At 35.7% G+C, this 16946-nt stretch overlaps 1 protein-coding gene across 7 annotated transcripts in view; it reads right to left on the bottom strand.

Moving 5' to 3' along the window:
- CSMD3 (CUB and Sushi multiple domains 3) overlaps positions 1-16946 on the bottom strand; it is a 1668414-nt gene that overhangs the window by 78396 nt on the left and 1573072 nt on the right. For all 7 annotated transcript variants that reach the window (XM_016431868.2, XM_056823169.1, XM_056823168.1 and 4 more), the window contains one exon: positions 1936-2112. In XM_016431868.2, coding sequence (XP_016287354.2) covers positions 1936-2112 — 177 coding nt within the window. The remainder of the gene's footprint in view (positions 1-1935; positions 2113-16946) is intronic.

Genomic DNA, 16946 nt, shown 5'->3' with positions numbered 1-16946 from the left:
TTTAAAATTCTGAATCATTAAATATCAAACTGAAATCCAGTGTTCTCTCTGACCCCTGATTTCTAAAATCAGTAATACATTGGGAGGAAGCTAAGTGGTTTAGTGGATTGAGAGGTAGGCCTGGAGATAGGAGGTCCTGGTTTCAAATTTGGTCTCAGGCACTTCCCAGCTATGTGACCCTGGGCATGTCTCTTTATCTCCATTGACTATCTCTTACTGCTCTCTTCTGCCTTGGAACCAATACATAGTATTGATTCTAAGTAGGTAGGTAAAGGTTTAAAAAAGCAATACATTGGTTCCATTAATTAAATATAGGAAGCATTTTTTGTTTAATACAAATTGAAGATTTCCAAATGTTTCTTTTTTACTTTTCCTAGGTTTAAATATATTTCCTAAATATGACAATCTAATTGCAAGTAGAATCTCTAAAATGACATATACTGTTTTTCCTCCAGAGTCAAGAAGGCAAACTATATTCTAAGATTTCATATTACCTTTTAGAGTTGTCAAATAACAGTATATACTCAAAGACCTGAATAAGTTTAATAGGTCACAAGTGCCCCCATAGATTGCATCAAAATAAGATTACATTCTTGAACCTGGATATTTAGAAACTAACACTGATAGCCTGAAATAACAGTGACCAAGTGGTGGAAAAATATATAAAAAGGTTTTGTTTTTGGTATAGTAGCACATGAGACATTTAATAATACTCATAAATACTTGATTCACTCCTTTGCCAAAATGACTACTTGATAGAAAACTGGGGTTTAGGGAAGATATTTATTTATTCAGTTTATAAATGTGCCCTGATATCTTGTCAAGATTTTTATTACTTAACATGAAAGAGAATGCACATATTCAAAATACTGAACAATTTAAATATCATTCTTCTGATTTCCAATATTAAAAACAGAAATAAAACTAATTAATTCTAAGTTATGTTTTCCAGCCCCTCACACACACACACACACAGTACTCGAGTAGTAGTATAATAGAAATAACCCTGCTTTTGGGTTTTGTGGATTTTTCAAAATTTAAGTGAGTATATCTGACTTCCTTTCCAGATAAAATTATATAATATAGACTTTAAAATAACCACAACTACAACAGCAATAACAATAATTAGTATTCACATAACACTTTCAGTTTTTCAATCTGCTTTACAAATATTATCTCATTTTGTTACAACATCCCTGGCAGGTAAGGACTACTAATTATTTCTATTTTATAGATGGGAAAACTAAGGTGGAGACTAAGTGACTTGTCCAGAGTCATACAGCTATTGCTCTAGAGGCCAAATTTTAACTAAAGGTTCCTGACTCCTGGTTCTATACTCTTGCCACTTAGAAGTCTTGTGAACACGTGAAATGGAAGTGGTAATGACTAAGAGTCAACACTGGTCTAATCATGCCAGATTATATTATTTTCCTTTTTTATATATATTATACCATACCAAGCATACCAAGTGAAGGCTTTTAGCAAGGTATCTGAATATCTTTCATAACATTTTGGGAACAAGATGGAGAGTTGTAAGCTTGCTGTTAATATGGAAAAAGCTTTCTTGATTGTATTATCAGTGAAGTCAGGGAACATGCCTTATTCATACTGACACCCATATTGCACCCTGCATAGTGTCTTGCATATAGAAGCTGTCCAACAAATGATAAATTCAATTAAACATAGATGTAGAGCCAAGTCAAACAATGATTCAATCCTTCAAACTTTCACTGTCAATAGAAACATTTTCATGAGGAACAGTTCATTTAAACACTAATAGTGGAATACTTCCCACTGAAATAAACCTTTTGGATCATGACTGTAACTTCTCTTTATAAACACATTGTTATATGATAGGAAATGACCAAAACTTTCTCTCCCCCCCACCATTATTAGTAATAAATATGAAAAGAAGCTGCTGAAAATTTAACTTACTTGTACAGTTGGGCAAGGATCCAGACCATGTTCCATTGGCTGTACACTGCCTAACTGATGATCCGGAAAGTATGTATCCCTCCATGCAGGAATAAATGACAGAGCTGGAGAATGTTGTGCCATCTATACGGAACACTTTCCCATTGGCAGTAGTCCCTGGGTTACCACACTGCACAGCTATAAAGCAAATTGATAAGAGTGTATATAACACTGCAATTAGAGAAGCTCTCACAAAAAGTTAATGACTAAATAATTACTAAAAATTACCCAAAGGAGCTATAAAGTACCCTAAAAATAAACAAAGTACCATGTTTTAGGATTGCTTGAAATTCAAGATGAATTTATGTGGATTTTATTAGTTTAATTACTAGGAATGTAAATTGCATTATAGACTACTTGTTCAGACTTTTATTGTTGAATTGAGTGAAAAACTTGTTTGGTGCAGTAATTACTCAATAGCACAGCCTTGGGGCACCACAAAATCCTTGTCGAAAGAATTATAAAATTCTGTGCCTTATACTAAAAATATACCTAGTGTAAAATTAGAAGATAAGCTTTGTAATAATAATGAGCTCCTGCAGAGATTTGTTTTTATTTGATTTCTTATATGAGAGGGGTATAAAATGTGCTACTTAAATATTATAGACATTTATTTAAAATGTTATTTATATAGACATGTTACTCATTTTTATTAAATGATTGTGAACTCTACTTCAAGACTAGGTAAAAACCAAAAATTTACTACACATACACTAAAATAACTGTAGTTAAATTCCAATAAGGCATTTTAGTAAACTCTTAATACACTTCATGCCTATAGAGAGAAGAGAGTGAGCGTTTATCTACCACTTACCATGTACCAGGTACTATCATAAAAAATGTGTTAGAAACATCTCAGCTGATCCTTATAATAACTCTGTGAGGTAGGTGCCATTATTATCTCCTTTTTATACTTGAGGAAATTGAAGCAAACAGATGTTAAGTGGTTTACTCAATATTAAACAGCTAGTAAGTGTATGAGGACACATTTGAACTCAGGCCTTCATAACTTTAAGACCAATCCTCTCTCTACTTGGTATCAGATTCCTCTATGTACTGTATGTTTCTGTCTTTATAGAATGTTTGGAGGATAGCACATTCTGGTCAATTTAACTTCTGGTTAATCTCTGTTAATCAGTCATCATCTATATCATATATGGATTTTAAATAATTAGAATGTTGTTGTTTATTCCTTTTTCAGTTATGTCTGAATCTTCACGACCCCTTTTGGGGTTTTCTTAGCAAAGACACTAGAGTGGTTTGCCATTTCCTTCTCCAACTTGTCCTACTGATCAAGAAACGGAGGCAAACAGGGTTAAGTGACTTGCCCAGGATCACACTCCGAAATATTAAAATATTCAGAACAAAATTTTAAACTTTGTTGATAATTCAGCATATACCTATACATATACATGATTGTTGTAATGATTCATGGTTTGACAATTGGTCTAATGTTCCATTTTGATGATTTATCCCTTACATGATTCACTGATTCAAAATGCAACAAAATCAGATTATCTTCATCTGACAAGACCCTCTATCAAAGAACAGATAGCAAATAAACAAGGTTTAAATAGAATAGATAACTGACTGGAGTAGCAATGCAAGTTGACCAAAATAAAAGAGGTAGAGAATAGAATGAGAAAGGAATAATAGCTTCCTTTTCAACCCCCAATATGGCAAGTAGCTATATGGAGGCAAAACTAAATTCTAGGCAGGCAGATCATTTCTTAAAGGAGACAGTGTTTGTGATAAAATTCATTTAGGGGTAGGCAGTGCTTTTCCTTTCCATCAGTTCACAAGTAGTAAGCAATTACCCTGGACCACTATCCTTTTCTCAGAGAGATAAAGTTCCTTGGTTTTTGTTCCTGAGCAGCTTCTGCTTTTCATTATCCATTAGACCCTTCTTTAGAAGGGAAAAATGTACTTTCCATTATCCCTCTAGCTGATAAATGGCTACTCTTAGAATGCTTTGTGTCTTTGGATGAGGGAGATACCCACAGGCTGCTAAAAGGGAACTAGGGGATACTTTTAACTCAACTAAGTATGTTAACTTTAATTTTTCATGTTTTCTTAAATGCAACCAAAAACTTGTCCTTTTATTATTGTTGTTTTAAGAGAGAGGGTGTTCTGTGCCTTCTTCCTGATACCTAACTAAAAATGTAGTCATACCTTCCAGAAAAAATGACTTTTCTTGGGTTTCTAGACTGCTCAGAGTATTTTATAGAGTATGTTTTTAAATCTACGTTTAAAAAAAATTGAATGAAGGTACAGACTCATAAAATATAATTCCTTAGGAAAACCTTATTTCTTGAAAGAGCCCTAGGATAATTAAGAATGAAAGCAAATACTTTGCAGGCTTTTTAGGAGAGGCAAGTAGTATCTCACAAGTGCAGCAAATAGGTATTAGGGAAAGTTAACTACTGAAAATTATACTTAATTACCTCCACAGTTCTTGACAGAACCTCTAATTTGGGTACTTCAAAGATCATATAGTTCACTGAAACCCTGATAATATTCTTACTCTAGTATTATTTGTTTTATTGCAAATTATGCTCCTTCATCTATGCCGCATTTCAGGCAAATTCAGACCTGCTATTCTGTCATACATGAAATTCTATTTCCTAAAGGCACAGTGGTACCTTTAAATAAAATATCTATTCTTCATATCTGGAAAGTGCTCCTTCCTCAGCATTGCCACACAGAAATATCTAGCATTCTTGAAATTCAGCTAAGGACCCATCTTCTAGAGGATGCCTACCTCCCTGGATTACCTCCTTTGCTTCAAATGTGCCCCTTTTAGCTATAACCAAGGGAACACATACTGTAGCTCATCTTATGGAGAAGAAGTTGAAAATCTCCAATATCACTACCATCAATGAAGCAAGCAAGTCAGCCTAGATAAAGCATGAATATATTATAAAGAGCAGACAGGAAGTAGATTGGAATAGGGTAAGGGTTAAGGCCCTTTGATCACCACTGCTTTTCACACCAAAATGGACATAGGCCAGGACCCTGAGCTCAGCCTTTGTAATCATTATTTAAGGAGGCAATTCTAGTTTGCTTTTCTTTCCACCACTAAAACCAAGTACAACTGCCATTAATGGGCCAAACAACCAAAAAGGGAGAACAATAATGGATTTTGTGATTTTTAATTTGTTACTCTAAGCTGAAAGACTGTCTACACAATATTTTATTATTGTAAGCACAGTATGTTTTGGAGGTAAAATTAATTAGTACTATTCCAATTTAAGTCAATCTATAAACTCAACATTCATATACAAAGCACCAACTATGTGCTAAGTGCCAAAGACATAGAGAAAGATAAAAACCAACCTTAGTTCACAAACTATTCATGATGGAGAAACTACAATTGTTTGACACAGTTTAGTTAACATAATGTAATTATATATTATTTCAAAGGTTTATTCTGATTTTGTTGTTTTGAGCATACTTTTTACCTTTCAGAAATCATCTGGGATAGATGGATGCTTCCTTTCCTTTCTACTTTGCCGGAGTTTGCTTGCTTGATTGCTTGATTGTTCATTGGGCTTAGTTGATATGGGAGTCAACAACCCTTTTCTTCCCCATAAGATGGAACACTGACCAGACCTTTGATCTTACCAGTCACAGGCTTATAAGGATCTCAAAGTCTTCCCACCTGTTCTTAGCTATCCATTGACAGTGTCTCATCTGATCTTATGTAACTTGAAGAACTCTAGGACAGTACCCCTAGTACAGTATTTAGTACCTAATAGGTGCTTAATAAGTGGTTTTTCATTCATTAATTCCCTTTGTAAACCTTGCCATAGTCTTTGGCCTATGGCAATACAAGCCAAAAACGAATAAAAACAGAATATCATCTTATTTATATGGTAATTATCTCTTCATAATAAAAATGTAGATCGGAAAAATAAAATCGTCATCACCAACTAGATAGCTAAAAGAGATTGTTTTCCTTCTTTCTTGTATAGGCTTTTAGAATCAGCAATTTTATCATTTCTCTAATTTCCTATTACTTCTTCACTCATCTCACTCCAAGCTGTCAAGCACTTGGAGACACTGGCCAAATGGTGCACAAAATCTGCTTTAGTTGCTTTTGAGAAGTTCTGAATATGAGGATTATTTATACATCAGTGGTTCAGCAAGCAAACTCAGCTCTCCATGTATTTCAGCCTCATTTCAAGAATGTTTAAGCATCAGTTCTGTTGCATTAAGTTTTCTTGTACTTTAACAGTACTGGTCATTCTCCTCAGAACTCAACATGGAGTTGTACTGAAGACTGACTGGAAGATCTTAGAAACTCTCACATAATGAATTGAAAGAATCTTGTTATAATTCTCTTGATTCTTTCAGAACAAATACGCGTACATTTGCTCTGGATACCCCTGTTCATACTCTTATCTCTGGTCTTTTATTAAGACACTTTACTAATAGTAATGGCATCTGCTCTCAGGAATATGAACAGAAAAGGAAAGAAAGGATAGGCAACAAAGATAGAATAAAAAAGAGGCACAGCCTTGTAAGAATAGAGTCAGGAGAACTAAAGTAAAGAATAAGGATAGGTTGATGAGAAAGGTTTAGGCGAACAAGAAGTTGTTTGTATGTATGTGTGTGTGGAGAGGGGAGTGGTTAAACTATATAGCATAGAAGATGAAGGAAAAGGAATATCTCTTAGGATAGATAATCCAAAAAAATGGAAAGGAGAACTTGATTTTGAAACCTATGCTTCCTTAACAAAGAATAATCTTTAGATTATCAGAGACAAGTAGGAATGGCTAATAAGAACTAATAAAATAACAAAATAGAGAGTACCCTGCTGCCCTTTATGAATTCAAGTCACCAAGACTAGTTATACATACATACATACATACTTTTGAAAGTCCTAATTGAAAAGGAAGATATGATCAGAATTGACTTGTTTTATGTATAAGTTTCCATTTCCTCTCATATGTAGACTGACCAAGTCTTGAATGTATTCTTTACTCCATATCTCCATTTTATAGAATCCTTAGTTTCCTTTTAAGCTCAGACATGTAGCCTTTCCTGATCCTCTAGTTGTTATTGCCTCGCCAAAAATTAGAGCCCTTCAACACAGCTTCTTTGGCAGAATCCTTGTGACGTACCACTTAACTACTAGACCTCTGCTAACCAATAATTGCCAGACTGTGCCAATTATTTCCTACCTGTGTACCAAACTTCCTTTCCTCCTTTTCTCTTCTAGACACAATTTGCCTTTATTTCCTGCTACAATCTTGACATTATACCGTTCTCTCTTCATTTTGTCTTGGTGTTCACTACCTAAATCAAAAACTCTGTATTGCTATGCCAAATCTCTTTCCCATTCCTGTTCCTCCATTTTCCCATTCCCCACTACAATTAGCATTCTAATATTATGGCTTTCTTCTTCTATTTATGCCATCTTGTCAGCCTCATGCCCCTATTTCTTATTTCTATTTTCCTGTTATCCCCTATGTTTAAAGAAATGGTACATTCTCCATGTTTTAGTTGACTTTTGTCATTTTTTAGCATAATAACTCATAATATTATATAGTATGGTACATTTGCATTTTCTTAAGAATTTCTAAGATTCTTTCACTTCATTAAACTTGAGGCCTATATTATATTCCATGGAACTATCATATCCATCAATATGCTAATACCGCAAAGATCTATGTCATTGCTTTTGATACACACAATTGATTATCTTTCAGAATTGATAAAGTAAAAACAGAACCAAAATTTCTCTGTTCTCTTTTAAACCTTGTTGAGCCTGTTCCAAGCCTGTCTTATCACCAGGCTTGAAAGAGGCCCAATTTAAAAAGTCCTGTGATAATTTGTCCTTTGCTGTGATTGACTCCAGAAACCCAAAGCCACTGCCATATCATGATAAATGAGAGTATTTTTTTAGTACAACTTTTAAAAAAATATTTTAAGATAAGAATTCTGAGGTGTCAAGATTAGAGGTTCGATAGGGGCATTTTCCACCCCACCCCCAATATTACAATAAAACAAGTAATAAGTCCACAAATGTGGAATTCCTAACAATGCCAATAAAAGGGCAAAGACATTCTAAAAGAAACAAAATTTAAGGATCAATTCATCAGGCCATTCATTCCTGGTAATTCATCATACAATTTCCCTCTACATGAAGAGACAGTCAATGATATCCATTGTTCCCGAAACCCAAATGGATATAGCAAATTTTAGGCAACATCTTTTGGAGTAAGTTCCTTGACAGTGGGTGGGTGGGGTGGTGAGAATTAAAAGAGGAAGTTACTCCAAGTACATGTTACTAAGAAACAGCATAATCATATTTCAGAATTATGATGTGAAAGAATAAATTATGCATGTAGCAAGGAAAAAAATGTTCCTTAAAATTCTAAGGAGAATCAATCAAAACAGCATAATAGTACTCGAACTTTGTTATTACAAGAAATAAAAAGAAAAACTGGACTATGATATTTGATCAGTTGTAGTCCCCAAATAATATACCCTGCAAAATTATGCCTAAATAACAATTAGAAGAATTGAACATTTCATAAATGGCAATTTAAATAATTCCTTCACAGGAAGGAATCCAGAAGTGAAAAAGATATACAACATGGAAAATGACCAAATAGTTAATTCTAAACTCAGGGCTATCTTTTCTCCTGATATTCACTGGTGTTGTTGTTTTGTTTTGTTTTTTAATCTATAATAGATGATATTAATTTTACCCAGTGGTCCAGAAATCTTATACTCTACTCTAAGTTTAAACAGACTTGAATAAACTTTGAACTAGTTCATCAAATCTTATCTCTAGCTAATTTTGCTCCTCTTATTATTTCCCCTGGAAAATTAATATTGAATTGGAATATTGTGGTATCATTTTTCTCCTTATCCCCCACTCAGGGTCAGATAGAAGTAGTCTGATTTTAAGCTGATACATCCTTATAGGCTATGAAAAAAATTGGGATCTTACTTCTTCTGTTAAGGAAAAAAAGGATTAAAGGATAGGTAGACAACCATGGTGAATTCCCTGACCCATTCAGGGAAGATTAAGGGAAGTCAACAATTCATGTTGGACCTCACTGTCTGAATGTTTTGGCATTTTCTTCCTAAGGAAAAAGTCCAGCTTCTTCATGTGATGAGGTAATGCAGGGGAAGTTTAGGTTTCTAAGTCCACCTTCTCAGTCGTCAATCATATATTTCTTGGGCTATTGAGGGGAGAAACTAAGTGGTGAGCTCACAAGGGATATAGATCTACCTGCCTGAGAGGGGTTTGACCTTTTTTGATCTCTTTTTTCACCCTGCTGGATTGTGGAGAAAGTTTAGGACAGTGTTGGCAAAGTATTGACTTGCATGCCGGGCAGCAAAGGGGAGCTGCTAGTTCCCCTTCTTCCCAGCAACTGAGGACATTTTTTTTTCATGCCCCACCCCTCTGTCCAATCACCCAAAGTTAGCACTTCTTCCCTCTGCTCTCTGGGATACTGCAGGGAGTCTCAGAAGCAGTTTGAAGTTATAGTTTGGGTTCGCAAACTCGAAAATGTCTGCCAATGCTGGTTTAGGATGTCTTGACTGATCAATTAACAAATTAATTTAAATTAAAAGATACTGCTTCTTGAGAATTTCAATTATTACAAAAATATGGGGCTATAAATAACTTGGTTCCAGGTAACATATACTGTGTGCCTTTTACCAAATGAAGGCAAAATTGTTCCTAGTTTCTGTGCAAACATTCATGATAACAAGTCATGTTGAGAATAGAAAAATCTTAGTTTTACTGATTAAAACAAGAAGAAAATGTGGTCCATAAAAAAATCAATTTAATTTATTCCCTTCTTGAATGGATCCCACTTTTCTATTAGGGACCTATATCCTCTCATAAAGTCAGAAAATATTGGTTTGGAATTCATTAGTGAGGGGAATTAATTTGGAGTTAATAGACAACTTGCTCATCTATGTCAAGGTTTAACCAGTTTCAAATGGCTTTTGTTCCTTCTCTAATTGATTCTGAATATTGGGATCAATCTGATAAGGTGACCATGCTTTAGAAATTACTTTGCAATATTCCTGACCACAACAAAAGGTCAGCATATCCCTGTTTTCCCTTTATATTATGAATCCCATCCTCAGGACATTCCAAAGGATTGACAATACATTTTCTGTACTGTGTACTAGGCAGAAATTTCTCACATTACACTACCACAAAGACTTCCTGCTCTCTTCCTTGAAACATTATAAAAAGGTTTTAGAACTCTCTGTCCCACTCCCCAGCCCCCATGTATTTTCTTTGAATTCTTTCTCTTCATGGAAAATAAACATCTTTGCTATAGAAAAGCTGTTTTCAAATTGGTTAATTTCTAGTTAACTATTGTGGCTAGTGATTAAAAGGTTGACATCCAATATTGTGGTGAGTACCACTTTTGCCCTAAGAGTCATCGATGATACTACTCTGATCATTTGGACTCTATTTATAGAGAGACAATTTGCTTTGCATCAGACTTTGCATCAGTCTAAGTATGTCCTTGCAATAGCAATGAAGAAGTTAAGTTCTTTAGTTCCCTTTATGTCATGATTTAATTTCTTTCTAACTATATTGAAGTTAATACTGAATGAGGATTTCTGAGTTCTGAAGTGAGTATCCATTTACCCAAAAAGATATTTCCTTAACAGATTGTTTGTCAGAAGGGAGGAGAGCCACTAAAGGGATCGTTACCCAGAGGCTGGAAGACTAAAGACATTTGAGAGGAACAAGAGTCTTAGACCTTGGGACCATCCAAAATAATTGCTGTAAATTGCTCAGAACATGGAGTATTATGATGAATGTAAAAATACCCTTTCTGCATTGCTATTTGAGTATGTTATGTTGCTTCTCTTTGTTCATTCTTTTTCCTTTTCTGTATTTTTTCTGGTGAAAGAATTTTTTTAAAGTTCCATACCTGAAACTATTGTACAGAGTGCTTGCATGACAATTCCCATATTATATACATTGTATAATATCTATATTGTACACTAAGTGTGTGGGGATCCTGTTATTCATATTTAAAGAAATCCTAGACATGAATCATACTCAAATTTATTGTAGAAAATTTCCTATAGTTTTATTCTGGCAATAACAAGCTAAAGAGGAGCAGTAAGGTAGCACTGTGAATAGAATTACAAAACTGGATTCAAACCTGACTTCAGACACTGTGTAACTGTGTGTCCTTGGGCAAGTCACTTAACCATGAGTGCTCAGTTCTGCTGTTATTCTATCCTAGAACTGATACTAAGACAGAAGATAAATGTTTAAAAAAAAAGAAAGAAAGAAACAAGCCAAAGAATTTGATCTCTTTGGAGTCAGGCTCTTTGGGTTACTAGCAAATGGGATATGGTGAGAGGATATTTTGGATTCTGAATTTTACCCCTGAGGTAACCCATGGGCCTGGAACTGTCCATTTCCCAGAATCCTTAGTTGCTCATTGGAACTCTGATCAGTGCAATGATAAACCACCACTATGCCCTGAGGTTTAATGATAGAGCATTACACCTTTTTCCTACCAGAAGTGATAAGCTAAAAATGCAGAGTAAGGCACACCCTTTTGGACAAGGCCAATCTGGGAATTTGTTTTGCTGAACCATGCATTTTTGCTAAGAATTTTATTTTAATGCTTGTGTGGTTATTTAATTGTAGATGAGGAGGAGAAACATAATGAATGTGTATTAAAACAAAAACTGTTTAAGGTTGCTAGTTGCTAAACAGTTTTCAGAAAAGAAAATATCAAGAAATAAGGAGGGAGTCAGGAAATAGATCACTGGTGACAAATCAAATGAGATCATTATTGTTTCTCTCAACAAGTCTCTAGGGCATATGTCTAGTGCCCTGAAAGTTACTCCCTGCAAACAAAGAAACAAACTTTCTAATTTCATCAAGTTGGAAAACATACTAGTGCATCAAAGCTTCTATCTGTCATCTAGGTCACAGAATGATACAAAGCTCTAAAGGAAGGATCCTAATTAGGTAACTTTGCCAAATTAGAAAGATTAGGGAAATTATCTTGAATGCTTGGTGGTATAGTAGACACCTAAGCCTAGTAAGCCTAAAGTCAGGAAGATTCATACTTATCGCCTTCATTTTAAACTGTGATTGTTCTAAATGTTTTCTTTTCTCCTCCTGCCACCAATTTTTAACCTCTGGCCCCATTAAAAATTTAAAGTGTGAAGCCATCTGATGTGAATTTCTTTACCTGTTCTCTCGTATTTCTCAAAACTTCTCAATATTATAGGTTATCTCATTCCTTCTAATCATAGAAAATATTTTTCTATTTCTCAAAAAGATTGTGCTCTTGGGCCCATTATCTTCCATATTGATCTAGTTGATTATTAAGGTTCCTTTCAACTCTGACATGGTACATTCAACAGGTTATTTCTTTTTGTTTATTTTTAAACCCTTGCCTTTCTGTGGTAGAACTAATGCTTAGTATTGATTCTTAGACAGAAGATCAGTAAGGGCTGGGCAAGTGGGGTTAAGTGATTTGTCCAGGGTCCCAGTTAGGAAGTATCTGAGGGCATATTTTTAATTCAGGTCCTCCTGACTCCAAGCCTGGCACAATATCCACAGTGCTAACTAGTTGCCTGTCTCCACCCCCACCCACCCACCCACACCACCCACCTATTCAAAGCGTTCTTATGGGCTCTAGCTCCCATTAGAACTAGATTCCCAGACTCCCATGTACCTTAAACCTCTTCCTCTGACTCCTAGTATTGCTACAAACATGTACCAATTTCCTGAATATTTTCAAAAGACTTTTATTGACCCTTCTACCTCAATAATGGCCCATTCCTATCCTTTCCTTAACTGCCAAATTTCTCAAAGATGTTTATATTCAGTGTTTCCACTTCCCTACTACCAATTTTCAGTTCAAACCATTGCAGTTAACCTTTTATCTTCACCATGTAATTGGGCTTTGACACATACACAGAACACCTTAGATGGAGGCAGTAATGTGGGAGATGCTAGATACCTGCTTTTGAGAGAAAAAAAAGAAGACTGGTACAGACTTAGATGTTTCTGTATTGCCCTAACATGAGATTGAAAGAACCTCTTACAATGGCTGCATAGTTGGAACTTATTTACTTTCAAAACTATCTAAGCATGACATTCTTGTTTTCTCTCTCTCTCTTTCTCTCTCTCTCCTACTGTTTCCACATGCAAGGAACTTAATCTCCAACTGCAGGTATTTGAGACAGAATTGAATGGCCTATTCTCAGAATGAACATTTAGCTTACAAAGGCTAGTTTGCTACCCTTTGTTCATTGAAGACTCTGGATTAGACTGGAAGGGAGACTGATGAAAGACAGAAAGGGCAATGAACAACTCTGTGCTCCCCTTACCTCACTTGAACTGGGTAGGAAGAATCTACAACTCAGTCCCAGGTGTTTTGGATTATAGGTCAGGGCCCTGTGTGGGGGCCTGCCAGGGAAGGCAGGGAGAAGCTTTATTTGGGAACCTGTATATGTTGCCTGTTTGTTGCCTATTCAATTGGCATTTCTTAACCCATCACTGAAGTAATCTCTTTCATGAAGGAAACTAACAACTGCCTCTTTTTATTCCTACCTTCTGACTGATTTTGTTAATATGAGTGAGTTGGGTACTTGTGCTCATTCACAGTTGAATGGGGCACTTGTCATCAATTTTTATCTCACACATAGGGATTCTATGTAATAAACCAGGGAAAAACCTGAAGGTCAACTCTTTCTCTATTTAGTTTACACAATTCTAAAAAATGTGTTTGGCATTTTAGTCTTGCTATATTTGTTATTTTCAGTTTTTGGAATTTAGAAGTTGACAGGAAGTTGAGCTCTAGTGATACTGGAGTCCAGAGTTTCAGGCCAGATGCTGCCTTTGGTCCAACTGGAAGCTTAAGAAGTCCAAGTCTTAAGATATTAGACTCAGCAGGTTATTGGACTTGTAACTTATATGGGTTAATGTTATTAAGGAATTGAGTTAAGCTGTGAACCTAATTCCCAAACCTCTTTGGAGTTTGGGATAGTGTAGTGTGGAAAGAAAACAAGAACAATTTCTGAACTTTCTGCCACTGTGTTGGAATAAGCAACAGTGAGAATAGTAGAGAGAGAGGAAATTGTCAAGACTGACAGTTGGTAGGTGAAGGGGCAACTGGGAGTGGAAGTTGGTCTCATGACAAGAACCATGGGGAGTGTGAGGAGGTTGTTCTTCACTGTCTCTGGAGAGTGGTGCTGATATTTTGTTCAGCCCGAAGATACCGGCCCAATTAGATCTGAAGGTCAAAACTTTTCTCGTTGCTTGCTGTCTATTGCTATTATTTTGAAATTAAGAAAATTAGCACAGACATAGTGTAGACAGGAATAAGAGAAACTTTCCACCAGCCTAAGAAAGATTCCAACCTTATTTAGAGACCTCCCTCTTCCCTTTTCCCTGATCCCTCTTCAATCCAAACTGGTTATTAAAATTTATCTTATTTGAATATCACAGTCAGATGAGTGGACTATCTTTTCTGGGGCATAGAGGGAGCTGGACCTCAGTTCAGTCATCCAATTACAAATGGTCCCTATCGGACCCCTTCTGGGTGACCAAATTCTGGGGAAAGGCTTGTTCCTCAGGAGGGTCCATGTTTAGCCTGCTCTGGGCAATTTCAGCAGCAATCCAGTGAGAAGACATCCCCTCAGGCTATTATAAGTGGCTCATTTCTTAGACACCCCATTTTAGTCAAAACAGCCACTTGGCAGGGGGCATCTCTCTCCTTTTCTTCACCGGCAGCCATATTCCCTCTCTCCCTTCAACTCCTCCATCCCCTGCTACAAACCTTCCTTATCCCCTGTTTTTTCAATTTCCTATCTTTCCCAATGAATATTATAATAGGAGGGAATTATCCTCTCCAGGATATGGAGTTAATATGTCAGTCATTCAAGACAGTTTATTAAGCTTTTTCATGTATAAATTAATTCATTTAGACATTTATTAAGTACCTACAACTTACCAGATACTGTTCTAAACACTTCGAATTCAAGGAAAGGAAAAAGACAGTCTGTACGCATTGAATTAGTTCACAGTTTAATGGAGGATACAAAATCCCAAAAACCTATATTCAAATAAGCTATATACAGGATAAATTGGAGAGAATCAACAGAACATTAAAGGGAATTAGGGCATGATTTCTTTTGGAAGTTGAGATTTTAGCTCATACTTGAAAGAAGTCAAAAAGGCAAGCAAGGTAGAAATGAGGAAGGACAAAATTCCAGGAATGGGGGGGTAGGCAGTAAAAATGCCCATAATTAGGGGACAGAAAGTCATGTGGGAGGAAAAATAAGGAATCTAGTGTCACTGAACAGAAGAATATATGAAGCCAAGTAGGGTATTAGGAGACTGGAAAGGTAGAAGGGATCCATGTGATGAAGGGCTTTGAATGCCAGAAAATTTTGCAGCTGATACTAAAAGTGATAGGGAACTATGGGAGTTTATTGAATGAGGGTGGTGACATGATTTGTATGTATTTTCTTGCTATACATTTGAATTTAATATTCTGAAAACTTTATTCTAAGTTTTAAGTAGTTAAATGGAACTGAAGTACTTGGTCCCAAAAAATGGATGGGGATGAGAGATACCATTCCCAAACCTCCTTAGGATACTGGGGAATCCTGAGGGAGAGGATAGAATATAACAGATTTGGCATTCAGTAATTCCAGGGCAAAAATCATTACAACTTCTTTATTAAAAAATATTCTTTATGGAGGTAGATGGGTAGCTCAGTGGATTGAGAGCCAAGCCCAGAGATGGGAGGTCCTGGGTTCAAATCTGGCCTCAGACACTTCCTAGCTGTGTGACCCTGGGAAAGCCATTTAACCCCCATTGCCTAGCCCTTACCATTCTTCTGCCTTGGAACCAATACACAATATTGATTCCAAGACAGGAGGTAAGGGTTAAATATATATATATATATATATATATATATATATATTCTTTATAAGGCAAGAATAATAATACCTTTTCATTCCTCATCCTCTTGGATTTCTCTAAATTAAAAAAAAAAGTTAATCACTCTTTCCAACCAGACAATTAGTTTTTCTTATACTTCTTCATTCATTAGTTTTTATCTCCTATGTCGTTATTTCCTTTTTCTCTGTTTTTGTTGCAGATTCTTCAGCTGCCAAAACTCTTAATGTAAGTCTTCTTTCCAAGGATCTCTCCTTAAATTATAACCTGTATGCAGATAGGTCTTTTTTGAGTTTCAGACCTATGCCTCTGATATCTTACAGGATATTTTCTCAAGACTCCATAGCCAAAAACTGATATTATTCCTTCTCCTCTTCCTGACTACCATTTCCTTAGGCTTCTATGTCTGTGGAGGCACTGAGATTAGCTTTGAATATTCTCCCTCATATTTCATATTTCAGAGTCAGTTTCTAGATATTGCCAAAGTCATCACAGGATCTTTACAGTGTTACCTTTTTATAGGGGCAGATTGGTGGCACAGTAGATAGAATCCAGAATCTGTAATCTGGAAAAATCATTTCCCCCAAATTAAAAACTGGCATCAGATTAATTTATTAGCTGCATGACCCTGGGCAAGTCACTTACCCCTGTTTATCTCAATTTCTCATCTGTAAAATGAACTGGAGAATGAAATGCCATACTACTCCAGTGTTTGTACCAAGAAAATCCCAAATGGAGTCATGAAGAGTCAGTCAAGATTGAAAAACTACTGAACAAGAGTGTAAGCCATATGTGAATGAGAATCTGTTCTGTTTAGTAGTCTTTGCTTAGAGACCTTTAGTGAAAGGGAAAGTACTATTCTCTGTAAGAGTCAAATCTAAATTAGAAAAGGTTTTAGTATAGAGAAGTTTTTTTTCTTGTCATATTGTCTAGCACCTTAAAGTTTGCAATGTTTTCTAAATTTATATTATCTCATTCTATCTTTACAAAAGGCTAGGAAGTGCTTTGATTGTTTCCATATCTAAGATAAGTAAAC

This window comes from Monodelphis domestica, chromosome 3, assembly GCF_027887165.1.
Source record: "Monodelphis domestica isolate mMonDom1 chromosome 3, mMonDom1.pri, whole genome shotgun sequence".
NCBI classification, from domain to species: domain Eukaryota; kingdom Metazoa; phylum Chordata; class Mammalia; order Didelphimorphia; family Didelphidae; genus Monodelphis; species Monodelphis domestica.
This window is presented reverse-complemented; position numbering and strand designations above follow the sequence as displayed.